At 34.0% G+C, this 24918-nt stretch overlaps 1 protein-coding gene across 14 annotated transcripts in view; it reads left to right on the forward strand.

Moving 5' to 3' along the window:
* The window catches only part of PPIP5K2 (diphosphoinositol pentakisphosphate kinase 2), a 75361-nt gene that overhangs the window by 10469 nt on the left and 39974 nt on the right, over nucleotides 1-24918 (forward strand). For 9 of the 14 annotated variants that reach the window (XM_079917132.1, XM_079917140.1, XM_079917143.1 and 6 more), the window contains 15 exons: nucleotides 149-344; nucleotides 2857-2947; nucleotides 4195-4280; nucleotides 5320-5474; nucleotides 6883-6984; nucleotides 8106-8267; nucleotides 9657-9778; nucleotides 11039-11140; nucleotides 19625-19711; nucleotides 20319-20394; nucleotides 20478-20587; nucleotides 21313-21398; nucleotides 23768-23893; nucleotides 24133-24254; nucleotides 24526-24708. In XM_079917132.1, coding sequence (XP_079773258.1) covers nucleotides 149-344; nucleotides 2857-2947; nucleotides 4195-4280; nucleotides 5320-5474; nucleotides 6883-6984; nucleotides 8106-8267; nucleotides 9657-9778; nucleotides 11039-11140; nucleotides 19625-19711; nucleotides 20319-20394; nucleotides 20478-20587; nucleotides 21313-21398; nucleotides 23768-23893; nucleotides 24133-24254; nucleotides 24526-24708 — 1806 coding nt within the window. Of the gene's footprint in view, nucleotides 1-148; nucleotides 345-1302; nucleotides 1321-2856; nucleotides 2948-4194; nucleotides 4281-5319; nucleotides 5475-6882; nucleotides 6985-8105; nucleotides 8268-9656; nucleotides 9779-11038; nucleotides 11141-19624; nucleotides 19712-20318; nucleotides 20395-20477; nucleotides 20588-21312; nucleotides 21399-23767; nucleotides 23894-24132; nucleotides 24255-24525; nucleotides 24709-24918 lie in introns of those variants that run through there. The other 5 variants (XM_079917139.1, XM_079917144.1, XM_079917142.1 and 2 more) reach the window with 2 other exon arrangements.

The raw sequence follows: 24918 nt of genomic DNA on the forward strand, positions 1-24918 counted from the left end.
AAAATGCCTATTCGGGTAATGTGTCACTTTTATTGATTCATCACATACTTTATGTGATGAAATCTCTCTCTCTGACAGAGATTTAAGATAGCTGTACTTTGGAGTTGTTATCAAGTCAACCTGATTTTTTGTTTTCTTTCTGTTTTAGCCACCAGAAAGGCAGATTGTGGTTGGAATATGTTCCATGGCAAAGAAATCCAAATCCAAACCAATGAAGGAAATTCTTGAACGGATCTCCTTATTTAAATATATCACAGTAGTAGTATTTGAAGAAGATGTTATTTTGAATGAACCGGTGGAAAACTGGCCTTTGTGTGATTGTCTTATTTCTTTTCATTCTAAAGGTAGTAAAACAGGGAGGGAAACCTCTTTATCCTTTCTAACTATAAAACTAATAGATAAAATAGAAAAATAAAATTAAACTCACCTAGTCTCACAGATAAGTGATATTAACATTTTGATATATTTCTTTCCAATCTTTTTTTCTGTGTGTATTTTTTAAAAACATATTTAGTGTTATAGTGTATATGTAATTTTATATTTAATTTTTAACCTAATTACATCAAGAGGTTTTCCCCTTCTATATCATTTGTCAAAAACCTGATTTTTAATGGTGTCACAGTATATCATCCTGTGAATGTACTATATCTATATCATACTTAGCCAATATCCTAAAAGTGAGATGGTTTCCAATTTTTACTATTAAAAATAAGGTTGTGATGAACTTTTTGAATGTATGTCTTTGTTTACAACTGTAAGTTTCTTAGGACAAATTCTTGATTTTTTAAATATTATAAGCCCATATGTTTTGCCATATAGAAGATGATCTATCATTCCTCAATACATATTCATGCTTTATTTCTTAAGAACTTAATATTTGAATTTTATATTTTCCTTGCTGTCTTTTATAAATCAAACTGAAATATCAATTAAGCTTAAGTATTTCTTCAAAGTAAAGTCCACTAATCAAAAGTTATTAAGTGTATGTCTGAAAATTTATAACCTAAGAATCTGTGAATTAAGTGAGTTTTCATTAAGAGCTCTAATTTAAAAGATATGCACTCAGTTATAAATGTATTCATATTAAATCGTTTTTGTTACCAAACTAATGTAGCCTCCAGGTGTGTTAAAGTCTCACTTTAGTTAGGTGTTTAAAAAGCATCCCCTTCAGCAAGAAGGGGATGGAGCAGGTTAAGATTTTTTGTGCTCCCATACCCTATATTGATTTTCATTATTTCATAGAGAAGTCAAGTCCCTGGTCTTCTTTACAGACTGAAGTCATTCATTTTAGAGGATCTTAAAACTTGCTTATCCTTGATGGTAAGGTGTTCTTCCCTTACTGTCACGTGGTTCTTCCTATTTATTAAGTTAAAGCTAGTTATTTGCTTGTAAAAACTAGATACTACCTAAGGTCGTGTCCCACATGCTGCCTCTTTAACAGCAACAAAAGCAGGGTAATGACTGTATAGGCGTTTCTTATTTCCTGAATTCTGTTACAAGGCTTCAAACCATAGACATTGAGACATCTTTACAGTAAGTGATGAATTCTTAAGAGTCTATAACACTAGATGGGTTTGTGATTTGTGGCCCATTGATTCTTGGTATAGAGTACTTCTAATTAAATGTTAAAAGCTAAGAGGAATTTAGGATTAAATCTTTTTTTTAACTGACCATAGCTCTTTGTTTTGTTTTTGTTTTTTTAACTTCAGTAGGCTTTAACACTTCCTCCCTCTACTAACTATTCTGATAATGCTACAAAATACAGTGTCTTCACAGATACACTGTAGCATACTATAGTTAAATGCTAAAGCTATGTATGCCTGATGATTGTTACGCTTTTGCTTATTTATTACAATATTGTTGTTTAGGGAATAATAATAGTTAACATTTATTGAGCACTTATTATGCCAGGTATTGTAATGTGTTTTATATACAGTATTATATTTAATTTCCCCAAAACCCTTTTAGTTAAAATACCCCTTTACAGCTGGGAATCAGAGACTTGGAGATATTAAATAAATTTGCCCACGGTCACATAGCTAATGAAAGGTGGAGTTAGGGTTTGAACCTTGGTTTATGCTCTTAACATCTATGGTATACTGCCATTCTTAATCATAAACTATACGTTGATGGATAAAATTGGAGTCTTTTAGTGTTAATACAGAGAGTGAAGTATAATCATTAAAATTATTTAGATTTTTTTTTAGATCTCTTACTATATCTGCCATTTGATTTGTTTTCATTGTAATTAGTAATTTTACCGAAGTCTAGAAATGGTAAGGACTTAATTTCTGCTGTGTTATTGACTTAGTTAACAGCAAGCATGATTCTGCTCATATATTTTATATTTTGAGCATATCTGTTGAATGTAAATTAATTTTTCTTTTGCTGTTTTTGAAGATGCTTAAGTTCTTTGAATTATCAGCTAATTTATATGTATATGCATCAAAATATCGTTAGAAGAAGAGGAGTTATATAAATTTTTTAAAAATCACCAGGTGATTGTGATACACTTATTTGTATATAGATTTCTATTTGTGTATGAGGTAGTCTTACCTTCTGTCAGGTGACTTTGAATAATCAGGCATCAACTAACATGTCAGTGCTCTAAATTGGGTTATGTAACCACTGGCTTGCTGTGCCTTATCTATCAAATTCACTAAGAAAAAATAAGATTTATTTACTAGTACAAGATAAATCAAGTTTTGTGTATTTATAATTCTATCTTCTAAAGAAAGCAGTTACATGCATAATGAAATTAGTCTTTTATAGGAAATGGCATAAATTCAGGTTGATTAAGTTATAGATGTCAACTTATCTTGAGATTCTACAGAATATGTTAATATGTGTTCTTAGGATTTCCACTGGACAAGGCAGTTGCCTATGCAAAACTCAGGAATCCATTTGTAATCAATGACTTGAATATGCAGTATCTCATACAAGATAGGTGAGTGGTTAAGTTGGCTAAATTAAGGAAGGAAAATTAACATTTATTTAGTATCTACTTAAACTGACATGGTATCAGGTGTTTTTATACATATATAAATTTGTGGTATCCTTGAAATAATACTTAGAAATAGGTATTTATACCCAGTTTTACAGATGACAAAACTTGAGAATCAGGCAGATCATTTAGTTTGCCAAAAGTCACAAGTAGTTTCTCAGGTAGTGGGACAAGGACTTAAACCAGGTCTGTTTAATTTCCAGACCCTACTAAACCACTGAAAATTATGAACAGTTTTTCTATCATGTGACTGATGATGAAGCTACGGCTTTACCCATTATAACTAGGTTTTTAATGGTAAAGTGGAACCATTTTGAGAAATATTTTACTGTATATCTTAGCAATTCATTTAACAGGTCAAAAGCATAGATATTTAAAAGAAATTGTAAAATACAAATGCATTTATATATTTCATTTAATTGGTGTTTCACTCTACTGGCTACCCTTATAATTTCACCGGTATTCTATTTTATTCTGTCTTAGCATTACAATATGAGGTTATACATATGAAAATGATATATGAAGTGTAAGGCCCTATAGTTTTTTGTTTTTCTATTTTTGTTTTTCCTTTTCCAGATAGTTAATATCTCAATTTTTATAACATTTTTCCTAGGTTTACATGTTTATATAGTATAAATATATATATGTATATATATAAATGCATATTCATTTTAAGAAATTTAAAAAATAAAATTATGAAGAAAGGCATTTAACCCTGCCACTACGTTTACCATATTTTTTTAATATAGAAAGCAATACATATATGCACTTATATTTTACAAAATTAGCATCACATTTCTATTAAAAGACTATAAACATTTTCCCACATTGTTAAATATTCTTTGAGTACTGTATAAGGGTTTTAATACTTAGGTAATATTCTGTCATTGTGATATAGTAACTTTAACCATTTCTTTTTATACACTTACATTCCCAATTTTAAAAATTAGTATTTTAATATGCCATAAAAAGTATTGTACATACACTTTTGTTCTAATATTGCTGAATATTTACTTAGAATACAGCTTTTCAATGTTTTAAATGACATATTTGTTTACTTAAAAAAAGACTTTATATGCATGACTTTTTTAATGATAGAACAGTAATAATGTACTTTATGAACAGTACAGCAATATACTCATTGTGAAACAGAACAATAAAACAGTAAGGATATTTTCTTTTTTCTTCAGGAGAGAAGTATATAGTATTCTTCAAGCTGAAGGTATTTTACTTCCTCGTTACGCAATTTTGAATCGTGACCCAAATAATCCCAAAGGTAAGAGTAAGAGATTTTAAACAAGCTATCTTTTGTCACTTAACATACTTTTGAGCCACTGTCTTCTATAATTAAATGGAAAGAATTTAAATTATGTTATTCTATTCAATTTTTAAAAAATGATCCAAATAGGCAATTAAATTTCAATAAAAATGTGACACTATGAACTACAAGGCTAACTAATAATCAGGAGTTGTATGTCCTACATTTCTTTGGTCTACATTTGACATATCAGAATCATAAAGAAGAATTTTTAAATTACATGCTTAATAAATTTGTATTGATTGGGGTAAATGAGTGATTCATCTATGACTATTGGTTTAAGTATTAGAAACTTCATGTTAGTATGCCACAACTAAACTTCTGATGAGTAGGAATTTTGAAATACTACTATTTATTAATATTTTAAAGTACCCTTTGCTTCATTTTCCTGGTTATCTAAAGCATAGCATGTAAGTTACACTTAGTCTAAAAAGGCAAGATAAATGTTTATATGTTTTAATATTTAATATTCTGATAACTATTTGGGGGAATTTTGATGACTTTATTGTACATTAGAGGAATTTTTATTAAAAACCAGATATAGTACCATCTGTAACAGGGAACTTTTCACATTTGTCTAGAGGTACAACTTGCTGATTGGATTGCTTGGTTACTCTGTATATTGGTTAATTTTCTAACTTAAATAATTTCATGTTTTATGGTATCTGTGGTATAATGATTCCATACATTTTTCAGAAGATGATAGCATTATGTAGTTATTTCTCAATCTTTCTTGTGTATCATTTCATATCTAACTTTGAATTCTATGGGGTGGCAGGGTAAAATGGCCAGTCCATTAGATTTTTGAAGAATATAGTTCCTAATGTCACAGATCATATGTTTGCATAAATATTTTTAATTAAAATCAAATCAGTACATTATCCAAGGTTACTTTTCTTTGTAATCTCTATTATAGTAAAAACAAAAAAAGTCCTTAATAATATATCTAGGTAATATACAATATATAATTTTTCTTGCTATTGTGTTTGATTTATAGAATGTAATCTGATTGAAGGGGAAGATCATGTAGAAGTAAATGGGGAAGTTTTCCAAAAGCCATTTGTAGAAAAGCCAGTCAGTGCAGAAGACCACAATGTTTACATTTATTATCCAACATCTGCTGGTGGTGGAAGTCAAAGACTTTTTCGAAAGGTAAACCTTTGTTACCCTAGTGAATACTATTCTAAATACATTGTTGTATAAATTTTACTAAAAGTAATGAAGTATTTAGTAAAACTAAGATTAACAATGTATCATTTAGAGATAAATTAATAAAACTGATATCATATCAATACTTTGTTAGAAAAGCAAAGCTTACCTACAGAATACCAAGAAAATTATTTGATCTTCTTTCTACCTTCCATTTATGTATCTGTCATGTGAGAAATTCGGTAAAGATCAGCATTTTTTTTTAAGAAAAATGGCCTTCCAAATGGATAGTTCATAGAAAAAGTAATGCCAATGAACTCTTAAATACATGAAAGTATGCTCAAAATTTTACACCCATAATAAAATAAATGTAAAGTCTAAAAGGTAATGACATTGAATTACTTTTTGAATTAGCATGATCAAAAAGATTGAGGTAGTTGGAAAACAAGTACAAGTCCAAACGTTGTTAGCAACATTTCTACTTAGCAATATAACTTAGCAATATATCAGGATTAAAAGTGCACGTTCAGGGCTTCCCTGGTGGGGCAGTGGTTGAGAGTCCGCCTGCCGATGCAGGGGACATGGGTTCATGCCCCGGTCCGGGAAGATCCCACATGCCGCGGAGCAGCTAGGCCCGTGAGCCATGGCCGCTGAGCCTGCGCGTCCGGATCCTGTGCTCCGCAACGGGAGAGGCCACAGCAGTGAGAGGCCCGCGTACCAAAAAAAAAAAAAAATGTACACGTTCACTCATAAACAGTCATGGAAATGCAAAGTAAGAACACAATGAGGTACTTGTTTTATATTCATTAGAGTGGCAAATATTAGGAGGTCTGACAATACCAAATATAGATAATTGTAGATCAGTAGAAACTCTTATACATTGCTGGAGAGACTGGAAATTATTAAAACAGTTTTTAAAAGATTTTGGCATTATTTTGTAAGTTGAATGTGAGCATATTCTATCACCTAGCGATTCCATTTCTAGTATATGCCTTAGAAACACTCCTGCACACGTGTGCCATGGGGATATTTAAAAGAAAGTTCGAAGCAAGATTGCTCTACTAGCTAAAGCTTAGAAAACAACCTAAATATATATTGATAGGCAAATGAATGAATTATGGGCTATTTATACAGAGGAAAATTCTATAGTATTAAGAAAGTAGTTACATGCAGCAATATGGTTGAATCTTAGAAACACTGTTCTTAGTGTTCATTGTATTTTTACGCTATTCAAGTTACCATTAGAGCAAAAAATAATATAGTGTCAACTATGTAATGTGTTGTTAAATATTTGTTGATTAAAAAAATTTTTGGAAATATCAGTGATGGAAATAGATGGTAAAAAGGGTTATTTTATAAAAATGAGGAGAATAATTTAGTTTTTACATTGATAGACTTCTTTTATTTTCAGATTGGCAGTAGAAGTAGTGTTTATTCCCCAGAAAGCAATGTACGAAAAACAGGCTCATATATATATGAAGAGTTTATGCCCACAGATGGTACTGATGTTAAGGTAGGATTGATTAAAGTATATTTTTATTTTGTATTTTGAGTTTACCAGTGATCTCAGAAAAAGAGATTACCTTTTAGTTAGCTATATATAACCTCTATTCTGAATCTCTTTCTTTTTAACTAGGGATTCTTAATCTGTTTTGTATTATGAATGCCATTGGCAGTCTGAAGCCTATGGACCCTTTATACAGGATAATGTTCTTAAATGCTTAAAATAAACCACACAGGATTACCAAGGAGACAGATTTTATTGAATATTTAAAAACCAACCCAAAATATAGTGGCTAAGGGTCTAATAGCCACCACGATGTTTCCAGGCATTGATCAGTGTAAATGATATTTTGAGAACTTTGACAACTATAATGTGATTTAAAAAAAAATAGGTGTGATTTCTGTTGGTGACAAATAAGGTCTTAACTGCTTTACCTTCAGCCAGTCTGTGTCTAGAGAGTTCTTTCTTAGGTGTAAACCTGATCATGAACTTCTTTTTAAAAATTCTCTTGTGGATCCTCATTGACCACAGGGTAATAATCAGATTTATAAGGCTGGCATAGATACTTCACAGTCTGCCCTCTGTCCTACAAACCTTATTTCTTACATTATAAACCATATCAAATACGTACTGTTACCTGAATACATCATGCTGTTTTGTTTCTCTGCCCTTTGTCTGTGTTTATTACCTTTGCTTAGAGTGCGTTTCCGTCTCTTGTCTGCTTTTGAATTCATGCTGTCCCTCATCCCCCACCCCCTTTTATATCTTTATTTTGGCAGTTACTTCCTTCTGTAATTTTTAAATTTATTTGTACCTCTACTTTGTTAAACTAAAACAATTTGAGAAGGGTCACATCATATGCATTCTAGTATTCCCTCATAATGTTCAGTATAATTATTTTTTATAGAGAACAGGACCTTACTTTACCAATTTTTGCTGTATAATTAATTATTTATAACCTCTTCCAGTGTATTGAAAATTTTCACATGTAAAATAGAAAGATGTGTGAAAAAATAGTCTGGACACTGAGGTATTTTTTATTTATTATTTTTATTTGAATTTGTTGTCTGCTGTTTTTATATATATATATATTTTTTTAAGTAAAATATGTATTTTAATATTTCTGAAAGGTTTATACAGTAGGTCCAGATTATGCCCATGCTGAAGCTCGAAAATCTCCTGCACTTGATGGCAAGGTGGAACGAGATAGTGAAGGAAAAGAAGTAAGGTACCCTGTTATTCTCAATGCACGAGAGAAATTAATTGCTTGGAGAGTTTGCCTTGCATTTAAGGTAAGATGTTATGCAGGCCATATAGACTCTTGTAAAAATTCTAATTTTTTTTTGAGTAAATGAGATGTTATTTGGGCTTATAACAGGAGAGAGAAGCAGAGAAAATAAAGTGGTATATCTGAATGGTTTATGTACTTTTCAAGGGATTCTTGTAGTGCCGTTAATATTAAAAATATATAATAAATGAAGACCTTTGTTTCTCTTTATTCTTTCTGTATTATATAGAAGGAAACCGTGTCAATTTATTCAGAAACTACAATTACAGAGGAAAACTTAACTGAAACAGTAGAATTACAGGAGTATTATTTAACATACCCCTATAACCAAAACTGATTACAAGTATCTATTCAGAGTTGATAAATGATTTTTTTAAATAAAAAATGTCATCAGTCTTCTAGCCTTTGCAGTTGATCCTTTAGCCTATTATGTATAGTAAAATATGTTCATGAAAGCTATACTAATACACTTCCTAAAGAAAACTTTTTACTTATGACATTTGACTAGTTCTCTCAATCTGTATTATTAGGCTTTGCCTGTACTGTACAGTAAAGATTTAAATAGAGTAGTTCAACTTGAATCTAATAAAGGATAAACTTTACCTTGTTGAAGCCTTGCCTTGGATATGTAACTTAAAGACTAGTGTATATTACTGGTTATTAAATAATAAATAAGTTCTTTGTGTTTTAGTAATTTGAAGTCTCTCATGGAAGGAATCTTAGCCTGAAATATGTTTTAATAGCTTTATGTGAATTGTTTTAATTTTGTAATACCAGGATTCCAAAAGCCTTGACTTAAAATAACATTATACTAATATGTGATATGTGAATATAAAATGTAGAAGATCAGAAAATTCCTGGAGCCCGAGCAGGAAATTCATACCCTTCAACTGTTTTCTCCCAAATAAAGTAAATTTATTTCAGGTGCTCACAAGTATGTGGTTATCAGCGTTTAAAAGATTCATAGGGATAATGGGACATTTCCTCTGGGATATGTCTTCAAAACTTTCTCCTGTTTAGCTTTTTGTGGTTTTTTTTGGATTAAAATGATATAATTTCTACTAGCACAGAATTTATTGAAGGCTTTAAAAATTTTTACTTTTATTTTTTAATAAAATGTTAATTGAAGAATTTTTTGGCCTCTCTAGTCCCGTAAGCATTATTGTTCTACATCTACTTCATAGGAAGAACTTAAATAATCATATGACATGCATATTTCAGAGTATTCAAGTTACAGATATGTAGTTTCTTTGTTTTTACTTGCTATGAAGTAAACTGATAAACAGTAATATACTTTTAGGCAGTTATAAAATTTGATGTTTTCTAATAAGACTGGAAAACTGTAAGTCATAATTCAAATGGAACTTTAAAGTTTATACTTTATTTTAAATAGCAAACAGTTTGTGGCTTTGATTTGTTACGGGCCAATGGACAGTCCTATGTCTGTGATGTCAATGGCTTCAGTTTTGTGAAAAATTCCATGAAGTATTATGATGATTGTGCAAAAATACTTGGGTAAGATTTTCTTCTTTATACTTCTTCCTCTTTACTTTTGTTACAGCTAATGCATACTGGTTATTCAGAAACCAAATAATGGTAAACATCAAGTGATCAGGGTTTTGTAAACACTGCAGAGTAAAAATCAATGTTCATAAAATGACATGCCCAAAGACCATGCCAAATCCTGAATTACACTTTGGGTTATGAAAGACAAATCAATATATGACCAGCATAGATAAAGGCTTAAAGGTATTTAACTTCATAGATTTAGAAATGCTGTAACAGTGATTTTTAGTGATTATTACAGTGGTTATTCATCAAAATGGCTAATTTATTTGATTATTTTGTTTCTCAAGTTTTTGATATGTAATTATAGTACTTAATGGTTCAAAATTAACCAGAATAAGTAACCAGAATAAAATAGAAATATCTGGAATTTAGAATTCTTTTGAATGATTCTGCTCTCTACACGCATATGTTACTTTAAAATAATCTCATGAGATTATGAAGTGAATATAAAAGAAATTATTGCATATAGAAATGCCATTTTTATATTCTTTGACTTATTTTCTTATATCCTGATTTAGACGACTTGAAAGACAAGAACTATTTTTAAACCATTTCAAAGTATATTTGACAAAGCCGTAAAAAACTTACACTTTAAAATGTATTTTAATAATTGGGGTCAGCTGTTATAGTATATTTCAAAGGTTTGTGAACTTACCCTTAAAGTGAAATTTGGGGGAGCTTACTAAATTTTAGCATAAATAAATGCTAAATTTAAACAAAACAAAAAATGTCTTATAATTACTTAAACATGTTTTCATTATTAACCTTATTAGCAAAGAGTAATAAGAAATTTGTTAAACATGAGCAATAGTTTAAAATAGCTTTGCAGGTGATAAATAAAAACTGAAAGAAATGATCAATGGCCACACAGAAGAGATAATCTTGGATTTCAGAATCTTTGTAAGTAGATACACAGTTACAGTGATTTACTTGAATCCTGTGTAATTTATATTTTTAACATGAGAGTAAATAAGTAAAGCCAAATTCACGACATCCTGTTAGTGTGTTCTATACAACAGTGTAGCACTGCTGATCTAATTTTTCTTGACCAGGATTGATTTTTTAGGTTACTTTTTATGTGCTGTATTCACATAATCACTAGATAGTTTGACTTTACCTCCTATAATACTCAGTTATTTGTCATTAAATACCCAGGTTTGTCTTGAAATGAACTAGTTTAATTTTTCTTTTCTTTTTGTCTTGAAGGAATATTGTAATGCGAGAGCTTGCTCCACAGTTTCATATCCCCTGGTCCATACCCTTAGAAGCTGAAGATATCCCGATTGTACCAACTACATCTGGAACTATGTAAGTTTAAATATTTTCATTTAGAAACTCCTTGGGTTTTCCCCATTGGTTAGTGCTATTACAGTGAAGATTATATTTCTGAATAATTATTAGACACTCTACTGTGTATGTTTTCATATGATTGACTTTGCAGATGGAGAAATAGATTATATGCTTTACATGGGGCTATTTAGACTAAAGATCTTTTCTGTTGTTCCAAATAAAATCCTGAAAAATGCTTATATAGTTATAGAACTATTGAATTAAGCCATAAGAATAAAGGAGGTGCCAACAGATGTGTTCCCTAAAGGTTCGTGGTCAGTGGTCATACAACTTTAGTGCTCTCATCATGTAAAGGAAAAATATACAGTTATATCTTGAAGTAAATTAATTAGACCAACATTGCCAAAGTGTTTCATAAATTCTAGTGAAAGTTACTGCTTGAAATTCACCTGTCACTCAGGTGAGTTGACCAAATGCTTCATATTCACAGCTTAGAGCTTTATCTTAGCGTATTAAATATTCTTAGGAGTCCTGATTGGGGTGGAGAGGAGGGCAAAAATACTTAATTTTGTTTTTAAACCAATATTTCCAAACTTATTTAACACAAAACATATTTTTGGGTAACTTATTCTATAGAGTTATGTTCTATGTCTCACAGTCTGGCAAGTGTTAAATTGTACCCTACCATTCCTGCTAAGACAGTTTTATCTTCCAGTAACTTGAGTTTGAAATATTTTTCTTCTTACGTGGGCAAAATAAATATAGCAGCTTTATTTTATTTGATTTAATGAAATCTCAGTCTATAGTGATCTGTGCTACAGGGCAGATAATTAAAGAAGTTAGGGGATTACAGTCCATTTACTTTATTTTTTTATATTTATTTTATTTATTTATTTTAACATCTTTATTGGAGTATAATTGCTTTATAATGGTTTGTCAGTTTCTGCTTTATAACAAAGTGAATCAACTATACATATACATATATCCCCCTATCTCTTCCCTCTTGCGTCTCCCTCCCTATCCCACCCCTCTAGGTGGCCACAAAGCACTGAGCTGATCTCCCTGTGCTATGCGGCTGCTTCCCACTAGCTATCGATTTTACATTTGGTAGTGTATATATGTCAATGCCACTCTCTCACTTTGTCCCAGCTTACCCTTCCCCCTCCCCGTGTCCTCAAGTCCGTTCTCTAGTAGGTCTGCGTTTTTATTCCCATCCTGCCCCTAGGTTCTTCATAACCATTTTTTTTCTTAGATTCCATGTATATGTGTTAGCATATGGTATTTGTTTTCCTGTGTCTGACTTACTTCACTCTGTATGACAGACTGTAGGTCCATCCACCTCACTACAAATAACTCAGTTTCGTTTCCTTTTATGCCTGAGCAATATTCCATTGTACATATGTGCACATCTTCTTTATCCATGCATCTGTCCATGGACACATAAGTTGTTTCCATGTCCTGGCTATTGTAAATAGAGCTGCAATGAACATTGTGGTACATGACCCTTTTTGAATTATGGTTTTCTCAGGGTATATGCATAGTAGTGGGATTCCTGGGTTGTATGGTAGTTCTATTTTTTATTTTTTAAGGAACGTCCATACTGTTCTCTTATAGTGGGTGTATCAATTTACATTCCAACCAACAGTGAAGAGAGTTCCCTTTTCTCCACACCGTCTGCAGCATTTATTGTTTGTAGACTTTTTGATGATGGCCATTCTGACACGTGTGAGGTGATACCTCATTGTAGGTTTTTTTTTTTGCGGTACACAGGCCTCTCACTGTTGTAGCCTCTCCCGTTGTGGAGCACAGGCTCCGGACGCGCAGGCTCAGCAGCCGTGGCTCACGGGCCTAGCTGCTCCGTGGCATGTGGTATCTTCCCGGACCGGGGCACGAACCTGTGTCCCCTGCATTGGCAGGCTGACTCTCAACCACTGCACCACCAGGGAAGCCCTCTCATTGTAGTTTTGATTTGCATTTCTCTAATGATTACTGATGTTGAGTATCCATTCATATGTTTGTTGGCAATCTGTAAATCTTCTTTGGAGAAATGTCTGTTTAGGTCTTCTGCCCATTTTTGGATTAGGTTGTTTGTTTTTGAGATTGAACTGCATGAGCTGCTTATAAATTTTGGAGATTAATCCTTTGTCAGTCGCTCCCTTTGCAAATATTTCTCCCATTCTGAAGGTTGTCTTTTCATCTTTTTATGGTTTCTTTTGCTGTGCAAAAGCTTTTCAGTTTCATTAGGTCCCATTTGTTTATTTTTGCTTTTATTTCCATTTCTAGGAGGTGGGTCAAAAGGATCTTGCTGTGATTTATGTCATAGAGTGTCCTGCCTATGTTTTCCTCTAAGAGTTTTATAGTGTCTGGCCTTACATTTAGGTCGTTAATCCATTTTGAGTTTATTTTTGTGTGTGGTGTTAGGGAGTGTTCTAATTTCATTCTTTTACATGTAGCTGTCCACTTTTCCCATCACCACTTATTGAAGAGGTTCTCTTTTCTCCGTTGTATATTCTTGCCTCCTTTATCAAAAATAAGGTGACCATATGTGCATGGGTTTATCTCTGGGCTTTCTGTCCTGTTCCATTGAGCTATATTTCTGTTTTTGTGCAATTACCATACTGTGTTGATTACTGTAGCTTTGTAGTATAGTCTGAAGTCGGGGAGCCTGATTCCGCCAGCTCCGTTTTTCTTTCTCAAGGTTGCTTTGGCTATTTGGGGTCTTTTGCGTTTCCATACAAATTGTGAAATTTTTTGTTCTAGTTCTGTGAAAAATGCCACTGGTGATTTGATAGGGATTGCATTGAATCTGTAGCTTGCTTTGGGTAGTATAGTCATTTTCACAATATTGATTCTTCCAATCCAGGAACATGGTATATCTCTCTGTCTGTTTGTATCATCTTTAATTTCTTTCATCAGTGTCTTATAATTTTCTGCATACAGGTCTTTTGTCTCCTTAGGTAGGTTTATTTCTAGGTATTTTATTCTTTTTGTTACAGTGGTAAATGGGAGCGTTTCCTTAATTTCTCTTTCAGATTTTTCATCATTAGTGTATAGGAATGCAAGAGATTTCTGTGCATTAATTTTGTGTCCTCCTACTCTACCAAATTCATTGTTTAGCTCTAGTGGTTTTCTGGTAGCATCTGTAGGATTCTCTATATAGTATGTCATCTGCAAACAGTGACAGCTTTACTTCTTCTTTTCCGATTTGGATTCCTTTCACTTCTTTTTCTTCTCTGGTTGCTGTGGCTAAAACTTCCAGAACAATATTGAATAATAGTGGTGAGAGTGGGCAACCTTGGGTTGTTCCTGGGCTTAGTGGAAATGGTTTCAGTTTTTCACCATTGAGGATGATGTTGGCTGCGGGTTTGTCGAATATGGCCTTTATTATGTTGAAGTAAGTTCCCTCCATGCCTACTTTTTGGAGGTTTTTTATCATAAATGGGTGTTGAATTTTGTCAAAAGCTTTTTCTGCATCTATTGAGATGATCATTTGGTTTTTATTCCTCTTTTTGTTAATATGGTGTATCACATTGATTGATTTGCATATATTGAAGAGTCCTTGCATTCCTGGGATAAACCCCACTTGGTCATAGTGTACAATACTTTTAATGCACTGTTGGATTCTGTTTGCTAGTATTTTGTTGAGGATTTCTGCATGTGTATTCATCAGTGATATTGGCCTGTAGTTTTCTTTCTTTGTGACATCTTTGGTTTTGGTATCAGGGTGATGGTGGCCTCGTAGAATGAGTTTGGGAGTGTACCTCCCTCTGCTATGTTTTGCAAGAGTTTGAGAAGGATAGGTGTTAGCTCTCCTGTAAATGTTTGATAAAATTCACCTGTGAAGCCATCTGGTCCTGGGCTTTTGTTTTTTGGAAGATTTTTAATCACAGTCTCAATTTCAGTGCTTGTGATTGGTTTGTTTATATATTCTGTTTCTTTCTGGTTCAGTCTCAGAAGGCTGTGCTTTTCTAAGAATTTCTCTGTTTCTTTGTGGTTGTCCATTTTATTGGCATAGAGTTGCTTGTAGTAATCTCTCATGATCCTTTGTATTTCTGCAGTGTCAGTTGTTACTTCTTTTTCATTTCTAATTCTGTTGATTTGAGTCTTCTCCCTTTTTTCTTACTGAGTCTGGCTAATGGTTTATCAATTTTGTTTATCTTCTCAAAGAACGAGCTTTTAGTTTTATTGATCTTTGCTATCGTTTCCTTCATTTCTTTTTCATTTATTTCTGATCTGAGCTTTATGATTTCTTTCCTTCTGCTAACTTTGGGGATTTTTGTCCTTCCTTCTCTAATTGCTTTAGGTGTAACGTTTGGTTGTTTTTTTGAGATGTTTCTTGTTTCTTGAGGTAGGATTGTATTGCTATTAACTTCCCTCTTAGAACTGATCTTGCTGCATTCCGTAGGTTTTGGGTTTTCTTGTTTTCATTGTCATTTGTTTCTAGGTATTTTTTGATTTCCTCTTTGATTTCTTCAGTGATCTCTTGGTTATTAAGTAGTGTATTGTTTAGCCTCCATGTGTATGTATTTTTATAGATTTTTTTTCCTGTAATTGATATCTAGTCTCATAGTGTTGTGGTTGGAAAAGATACTTGATACAATTTCAATATTCTTAAATTTACCAAGGCTTGATTTGTGACCCAAGATATGATCTATCCTGGAGAATGTTCCGTGAGCCCTTGAGAAGAAAGTTATTCTGTTGTTTTTGGATGGAATGTCCTATAAATATCAATTAAGTCCATCTTGTTTAATGTATCATTTCAAGCTTGTGTTTCCTTATTTATTTTCATTTTGGATGATCTGTCCATTGGTGAAAGTGGGGTGTTAAAGTCCCCTGTTATGATTGTGTTACTGGCAATTTCCCCTTTTATGGCTGTTATCATTTGCCTGATGTATTGTGGTGCTCCTATTTTGGGTGCATAAATGTTTACAATTGTTATATCTTCTTTTTGGATTGATCCCTTGATCATTATTTGTGTCCTTCTTTGTATCTTGTAATAGTCTTTATTTTAAAATCTATTTTGTCTGATATGAGCATTGGTACTCCAGCTTTCTTTTGATTTCCATTTTCATGTAATACCTTTTTCCATCCCCTCACTTTCAGTCTCTATGTGTCCCTAGGTCTGAAGTGGGTCTCTTGTAGACAGCATATGTACGGGTCTTATTTTTGTATCCATTCGCCCAGTCTGTGTCTTTTGGTTGGAGCATTTAATCCATTTACATTTAAGGTAATTATCGATATGCATGTTCCTATTACCATTTTCTTAATTGTTTTGGGTGTGTTTTTGTAGGTCTTTTCCTTCTCTTGTGTTTCCTGCATAAAGACGTTCCTTTAGCATTTGTTGTAGAGCTGGTTTCATGGTGCTGAATTCTCTTAGCTTTTGCTTGTCTGTAAAGGTTTTAATTTCTCCATCAAATCTGAATGAGATCCTTGCTGGGTAGAGTAATCTTGGTTGTAGGATTTCTCCTTTCACCACTTTAAATATGTCCTGCCACCTCCTTCTGGCTTGCAAGGTTTCTGCTGAAAGATCAGCTGTTAACCTTATGGGGATTCCCTTTTATGTTATTTGTTGTTTTTCCCTTGCTGCTTTTAATATTATTTCTTTGTATTTAATTTTTGATAGTGTAATTAATGTGTGTCTTGGCATGGATTTATCCTGTATGGGACTCTCTGTGCTTCCTGGACTTGATTAACTATTTCCTTTCCCATATTGGGGAAGTTTTCAACTATAATCTCTTCACATATTTTCTCAGTCCCTTTCTTTTTCTCTTCTTCTTCTGGGACCCCTATAATTCGAATGTTGGTGCTTTTAGTGTTGTCCCAGAGGTCTCTGAGACTCTCCTCAATTCTTTTCATTTTTTTTTCTTTATTCTGCTCTGCCTTAGTTATTTCCACTATTTTATCTTCCAGGTCACTTATCCGTTCTTCTGCCACAGTTATTCTGCTATTGATTCCTTCTAGAGACTTTTTTATTTCATTTATTGTGTTTTTCATCATTGTTTGTTTGATTTTTAGGTCTCCTAGGTCCTTGTTAAACATTTCTTGTATTTTCTCCATTCAGTATCCAAGATTTTGGACCATCTTTACTATGCTTACTCTGAATTCTTTTTCAGGTAGACTGCCTATTTACTCTTCATTTGTTTGTTCTTTTGGGTTTTTACCTTGCTCCTTCATCTGCTGTGTGTTTCTCTGTTTTCTCATTTTGCTTCATTTACTGTGTTTCGGGTCTCCTTTTTGCAGGCTGCAGGTTCGTAGTTCCTGTTTTTTTTGGTGTCTACCCCCAGTGGCTAAGGTTTGTTCAGTGGGTTGTGTAGGCTTCCTGGTGGAGGGGACTAGTGCCTGTGTTCTGGTGGATGAGGCTGGATCTTGTCTTTCTGGTTGGTGGGTCCACGTCCGGTGGTGTGTTTTTGGGTGTCTATGACCTATTATGAGTTTAGGCAGCCTTTCTGCTAGTGGGTGGGGTTGTGTTCCTGTTTTGCTAGTTGTTTGGCATAGGGTGTCCAGCACTGTAGTTTGCTGGTCATTGAGTGGAACTGGGTCTTGGTGTTGAGATGGAGATCTCTGGGAGATTTTTGCCATTTGACATTACGTGGAGCTGGGAGGTTTCTGGTGGACCAACATCCTGAACTCCACTCTCCCACCTCAGAGGCACAGGCCTGACACGCAGCTGGAGCACCAAGATTCTGTCATCCACACAGCTCAGAATAAAAGGGAGAAAAAATAAATAAATAAATAAAATAAAATAAAGTTGTTAAAGTAAAAAATAATTATTAAAAATAAAAAAATTTTTAAGTAATAAAAAAAAGAAAGAAAGAAGAGAGCAAGGAAACCAAAAAACAGATCCACCAATGATAAGAAGTGCTAAAAACTATACTAAAAAAAAATGGGCAGACAGAATCCTAGGACAAATGATAAAAACAAAGGTATACAGACAGAATTACACACAGAAGCATACACATACACACTCACAAAAGAGAAAAAAGAAGTGTATATATATATATATATATATATATATATATATATATATCATTGCTCCCAAAGTCCACTGCCTCAATTTGGGATGATTTGTTGTCTGTTCAGGTATTAAGAGATGCAGTGTACATCAAGTTGATTGTGGAGATTTAATCTGCTGCTCCTGAGGCTGCTGGGAGAGATTTCCCTTTCTCTTCTTTGTTCGCTCAGCTCCTGGGGTTCAGCTTTGCATTTGGCCCCTCCTCTGCATCACCTGAGGGCGTCTGTTCTTCGCTCAGACAGGACGGGGTTAAAGGAGCAGCTGATTAGGGGGCTCTGGCTCACTCAGGCTGTGGGGAGTGAAGCGTATGGAATGTGGGGTGAGCCTGCGGCAGCAGAGGCCAGCGTGATGTTGCAGCGGCCTGAGAAATGCCTTGTGTTCTCCCGGGGAAGTTATCCCTGGATCACGGGACCCTGGCAGTGGCGGGCTGCACAGGCTCCAGGAGGGGAGGTGTGGATAGTGACCTGTGCTTGCACACAGACTTTTTGGTGGCTTCAGCAGCAGCCTTAGCATTTCATGCCCGTCTCTCGTGTCCGCGCTGATAGCTGTGGCTCGCGCTCATCTCTAGAGCTCGTTTAGGCGGTGCTCTGAATCCCCTCCTCACACACCGTGAAACAAAGAGGCAAGAAAAAGTTTGCCTCTTAGGGAGGTCCAGACTTTTTCCCTGACTCCCTCCCAGCTAGCTGTGACACACTAGCCCCCTTCAGGCTGTGTTCATGCAGCCAGCCCCAGTCCTCTCCCTGGGATCTGACCTTCCGAAGCCCGGGCCTCAGCTCCCAGCTCCTCCCGCCTCGGCGGGTGAGCACACAAGCCTCTCGGGCTGGTGAGTGCAGGTCAGCCCCGATCCTCTGTGCAGGAATCTCTCTGCTTTGCCCTGTGCACCCCTGTTGCTGCGCTCTCCTCCGTGACTCCAAAGCTTCACCCCTCCGCCACCCGCAGTCTCCACCTGCAATGGGGCTTCCTAGTGTGTGGAAACCTTTTCTCCTTCACAGCTCCCTCCCACTGGTGCAGATCCCATCCCTATTCTTTTGTCTCTGTTTTTTCTTTTGCCCTACCCAGGTACGTGGGGAGTTTCTTGCCTTTTGGGAGGTCTGAGGTCTTCTGCCAGCGTTCAGTAGGTGTTCTGTAGGAGTTGTTCCACATGTAGGTGTATTTCTGATGTATTTGTAGGGAGGAAGGTGATCTCCACGTCTTACTCTTTCACCATCTTTAAGGTCTCCCCTCCATTTACTTTTATCCTAGAGTTAGCATAGTCATCTTAAGAGAAGAAGCAGGTATTGTGTAGCTTAATATTACTCCCCCTCCAGCCTCTTAAATTCTTTTTAGGATTTGATTTGATAAAATTAAGACTATTTGTTATAAGCACTATGCTTCATGGAGAATATCTTAGAGTGGTAAAAGATGGTTCTATAATATAATTAGATATATTAATCTGAATTATATAACACAAATCTTTGTCAGAAAATTGAACGTTATTTTTTAAATTTTAGGATGGAACTTAGATGTGTCATAGCTGTCATACGTCATGGGGACCGAACACCAAAACAAAAAATGAAAATGGAAGTGAGGCATCAAAAGTATGTTTAAAGGGGAATAATTTAACTCCTAGGAGATAATTTAAGATTTCTGATAGGTGCTTAGTTATTTTGATTAATACTTCATATAGAAAAACTGTTTACCACTACTTCTTGGCCATTAATATTTAAACCACTGGAAAGCAATAAAATCCAACAAAATCCATTTTAAATTGTATATTTTAGCATCTGAAAATTACTGTAGCAATATCCATATATGGTCATCATCCTGACCTAGCTTTTATTTATTGTTGTAAATATTCAGTCTTCTGTTATTATTCTCTTACATTGCTTTCTGAGAATCATTAACTTCTCAACCTTCTAGATGAAAATTAGTAGAATGAAAGTTTGTTGCTTCTATTCAGTGAATCTAGTGATTATTAGTTTGATATGATTTAAGAAAATACTAAGTTTTATCAATCAAAGTAGAGGAGCGACATCATATAGTGAAAGAGGGCACACAGTGTTTGAAGTCCATAGACCCCAAGTCCCATATCTATTATTAATTATTGTTTTAGTCCCATATCTATCATTTATTGTAATTATTTGTGTTAGTTTATAGAGGTAATATTGTTGCAAATGCCTAACAGTGCTCTGTCTTTCTTATAAGATTCTTTGATCTTTTTGAAAAGTGTGATGGATATAAATCTGGGAAATTAAAGCTGAAAAAACCAAAACAATTACAGGTAAGTGCATCTGATTTCTTGTTGGGTTTTAAATTGCTAATCGCAAAGTTACATAAAAATTCAATTCTTTATTTATTTTACAGGAAGTGCTGGATATTGCACGACAACTTCTTATAGAGTTGGGACAAAATAATGATTCTGAAATTGAAGAAAACAAGTCAAAACTTGAACAACTTAAGACCGTGTTAGAGATGTAAGTATCTTTTTGAAACCTATAATTTTGGTAACTACTTATAGTGCTTTTTTTTTAATATGTGACTTTTCATGTTAATTTCCTTCACAGTTTTATCTTCTTTCTCTTTATCACTGTAGCTGAGGAGAAATTAGTGGAAATCTAACAAGAACTTTATTTTCAACAGTGAGAAAAGAGATTGTTGTATTGAAGTTTCTGTTTTAGTTTTAATTTTGATGAGAAGATCAAAAGAGGGCATCACATTTAGATCTTGTATGAAGTACTACTTAGGATGAAGGCCACATTGCTAAGTTAACCACAGATTCAGTGCTGTTTAAGTGAAAAATAATTTTGAACTATGTTTTAATCAAATGAAATTGGTACCACCAATATTCCTCTTATAAACTTTATTTCCTTGACCACTTAAAATCGTTTTTTCTTTTATTTTTTTAAAGACACATACATTTATGTTTTTGTATGTTTATATACTTTGGCATCTATTCAAAATTCTCCAGCTTTTATAGAGAAACTTTATTGTATTTTTATTTTTAACGTGGTTAGAATAATTACCTAGGATACAGATTTTGCGCTAGGATATTTTGAAGAATTCAGCAAGGTAATTACAAATAGGAAGCATTAATATGTAAGATTTAGTTTTTGTCCAGGTGGATTTTAGTTTTTCTTTAGGAGGTTGCATTGCATGCTTATTGAATATTGTCTGTTCTGTTTGCCATTTTATTTTTCAGGTATGGCCATTTTTCTGGAATAAATCGTAAGGTCCAATTAACCTACCTCCCTCATGGTTGTCCTAAGACATCTAGTGAAGAAGAAGGTATGTCACTATTAATGCCCATTGTGTTTTATTTATATGTAGGGACTTACTACTCGTTGTTGATTACCTTTGTAATCTTCTGTCTAATAGTTTAGGGGTTAGCATGCTGAATAGAGGAAAAATAACATGGAGTTGTGTTAACTATGCCTTCTATCCTTTAAATAAAAGATGTTTTACGTTTTATCCTTTAGGTAAAGGATACCTTTTATTATTTTGAAAACTGTCTAGGACTTCTCTTTTACTCTTCTGAAAGCTTATTTGTTTGTAACTAAATGTTACTTAATGGGTCCCTATCCCATACAGGGTATACAGGAAGAAAACTTAAGAAATATGAAAAGATTGTTTAAAAAAATACGTAATCACCTTGTTTCTAAAATAGATATTTTTCTCTGCCAATAAATCAGAATAAGCATTTAAAATTAGTCTCCTAAGAGCAGTGAGCACAAAAGTTCATTTACTTTTCAAAAGAAAAATGGGCAGGGATTGGGAAGCCATTTTATGGAGAAGTGGAGATGCCCAATACAATAATGATAATAGTAATAATCAGTCTTGCCTATCACACTGGCAAAGTGTTTTCTTATTTTCTTCTTTTTCAAATGATAATAAAGAATGCTGATGAGAGTACAATGTGACAAGATTTCAGTTTACTGGTAGGATTGTAAATTGACATAACTCTTTTTTTTTTTTTTACTTTGTTTTATTTATTTTATTTTTGGCTGCATTGGGTCTTTGTTGCTGTGCGTGGGCTTTCTCTAAATGTAGCAAGTGCAGGCTACTTTTCGTTGTGGTGCACCGGCTTCTTATTGCGGTGGCTTCTTTTGTTGTGGAGCACGGGCTCTAGGTGTTCAGGCTTCAGTAATTGTGGCTCGTGGGCTCAGTAGTTGTGGCTCGTGGGCTCTGGAGCTCAGGCTCTGTAGTTGTGGCACATGGGCTTGGTTGCCCCGTGGCATGTGGGATCTTCCCAGACCAGGGCTCCAACCCGTGTCCTCTGCATTGGCAGGCAGATTCTTAACCACTGTTCCACCAGGGAAGCGTTGACATAATTTTTTGAAAAGTAATTTGGCAATATATATCAACATTTCAGGGGACTTCCCTGGCAGTCCAGTGGTTAAGCCTCCACTCTTCCACTGCAGGGGACACGGTTTCGAGCCCTGGTTGGGGAACTAAGATCCAACATGTTACACAGTGCAGCTGGGGGGAAAAAAAACACTTCAGAAATTTTTCATATGCTTTGACCTTAATTCTACTTATAAGAATCTATCCCAAGGGGGTAATCAGATATTGAAGGAAAGATTGTTCTATAGGGATATTCACAGTGGCATTATTTATAGTAGCAAAAATTGAAGTAATGATTATTTTAAATGCAAACAAATTTGATTATGTTGATCTTTATATATTCTAAAATTTGATATATTGCTCTTGTCACACCTTGTGATTAATAGCAACACAGATTAATTTTCTATATTTTGATGTTTATATCAAAAAAATCCATAAACAACTATAATTAGCAAGTCAATTAATTACCTTTCTATAAATGTTGGCTTGCATGATAAAGCACATACAGCTACTAACTAGCCCCAGGGGAAAGGGTGATTTTCTATCACTTTTAATGAATCATCAAATTCTTTAGTGCTTATAGTGCTAACTTTTAAATGACCTTTGTTTCTGTAATCCAGCACAGATCTTAGGACGTGATAAAGAGCAAGTCAAAATTAAATATAGAAACTCAGACCTCCCCTATATCTGAGAATATACTTTGGTCTGGAACATACAGATTCTACAACTCCAAATTTAAAAAGCTGTTCTTGGCTATATTTTATTGTATATCTCACCCATAAGTTTAAATTATAATAAATATTAAGCTGTGTCATCTCACATCTTGAAAGTTATGCAAATCACTGATTACTAATCATAAAAATGTGTATATCTTCTTCACTTCAGATAACATTAAATTTTATGTGACAGCACTGCAGGAGGCTCTTAATATAAAGCCAAGATCTGAATCCTGTCATCAAGGAGCTCTTAATCTAGTATATGTAGTACAACTAAATACATTGGGCAAATACCATTGCTCTCATACCACTGAGAGCAGGGAAGGGAGAAGTTTCCTTTTAGAGAACTGGGAAAGAGCCTTCTTTCTAGAGTGTGGGAGAGATTTTGAAATTTTAGTAAGATTTTAACAGGTGGAGCAAGGGGTATTCCTAGCAGAAGCAACAGCCTACAAGAAAGGTATATTTAGGGAACAAAATAATTTACATAAGGGCCATATTCCACTGCAGAAGAGACACAAAGAAAAAATTAATCTTGAAATATGTCTGTTTAGAAGAAAAAACCTTGACATTTGCTTTATTCATTCACATGTATCTTAGACAGCCGAAGAGAAGAGCCATCCTTACTTCTGGTTCTAAAATGGGGAGGAGAACTAACCCCTGCAGGCAGGGTCCAGGCTGAAGAACTTGGAAGAGCTTTCAGGTGTATGTACCCTGGAGGTCAAGGTAAATCTTAGAGTTTCTTTAATTCAGTTAAATTCATACAGGCTGGGTCCAGGCTGAAGAACTTGGCAGAGCTTTGAGGTATATGTATCCTGGAGGTCAAGGTAAATATTGGAGTTTCTTTAATTCAGTTAAATTCATACATCATATTTTCAAATCCTAATTTTGAGATGTTATTAAATATTTATAGAAATACAGTGAGGTAAAAATATAGCTTAAGTGATTTGAGGATTTATTTTCAGGAGATTATGCAGGATTTCCTGGTTGTGGTTTACTTAGATTACACAGTACCTACCGACATGACCTTAAAATATACGCCTCTGATGAAGGACGAGTCCAGATGACTGCAGCTGCTTTTGCAAAGGTATAAATAAATGTTTTTTAGAATTATTAGAATTTTCATCTAATATAGCATTTTAAAAGATTTTTACTAAGGTATTATTTTAATATTCTAAATTTGAAACTTCTAACTAAAGCCCTGAAATGGCAATGACAAGTTGCATTATTAATAAAGTTTATTGTAAATAGTAAGCTTACACCTTGTGAAATTCAGCATGTAACAAGATAATTATTAAGATACCTTCTATTTTGCATACTAATTCTTAATCTGTTTTGGCTTTATTTTATGTATTTAGGGGCTATTAGCTCTAGAAGGAGAACTTACACCCATTCTTGTTCAGATGGTGAAAAGTGCAAACATGAATGGCCTTTTGGATAGTGATAGTGACTCTTTGAGCAGTTGTCAGCAACGTGTGAAAGCAAGACTTCATGAAATACTTCAGAAAGACAGAGATTTTACTGCTGAAGATTATGAAAAGGTGGGTCTTACCAAACTCTTGCATTGTCAAATATTACATGCACATACACATAGAAAAGTGCATAAAATGTAAACTTAGAGCTTATCATATTATAAAGCAAAGAGTTATATAATCAGTACAGAGATACAGAACGTTGGAACAACTCTAGCCTCTGTGTGTCCCTTCCCAGTTGCAGCCCCTTCCCTATCTGCTAGAAATAATCACTATCCT

This window comes from Stenella coeruleoalba (genome assembly GCF_951394435.1).
Source record: "Stenella coeruleoalba genome assembly, chromosome: 3".
NCBI lineage: Eukaryota > Metazoa > Chordata > Mammalia > Artiodactyla > Delphinidae > Stenella > Stenella coeruleoalba.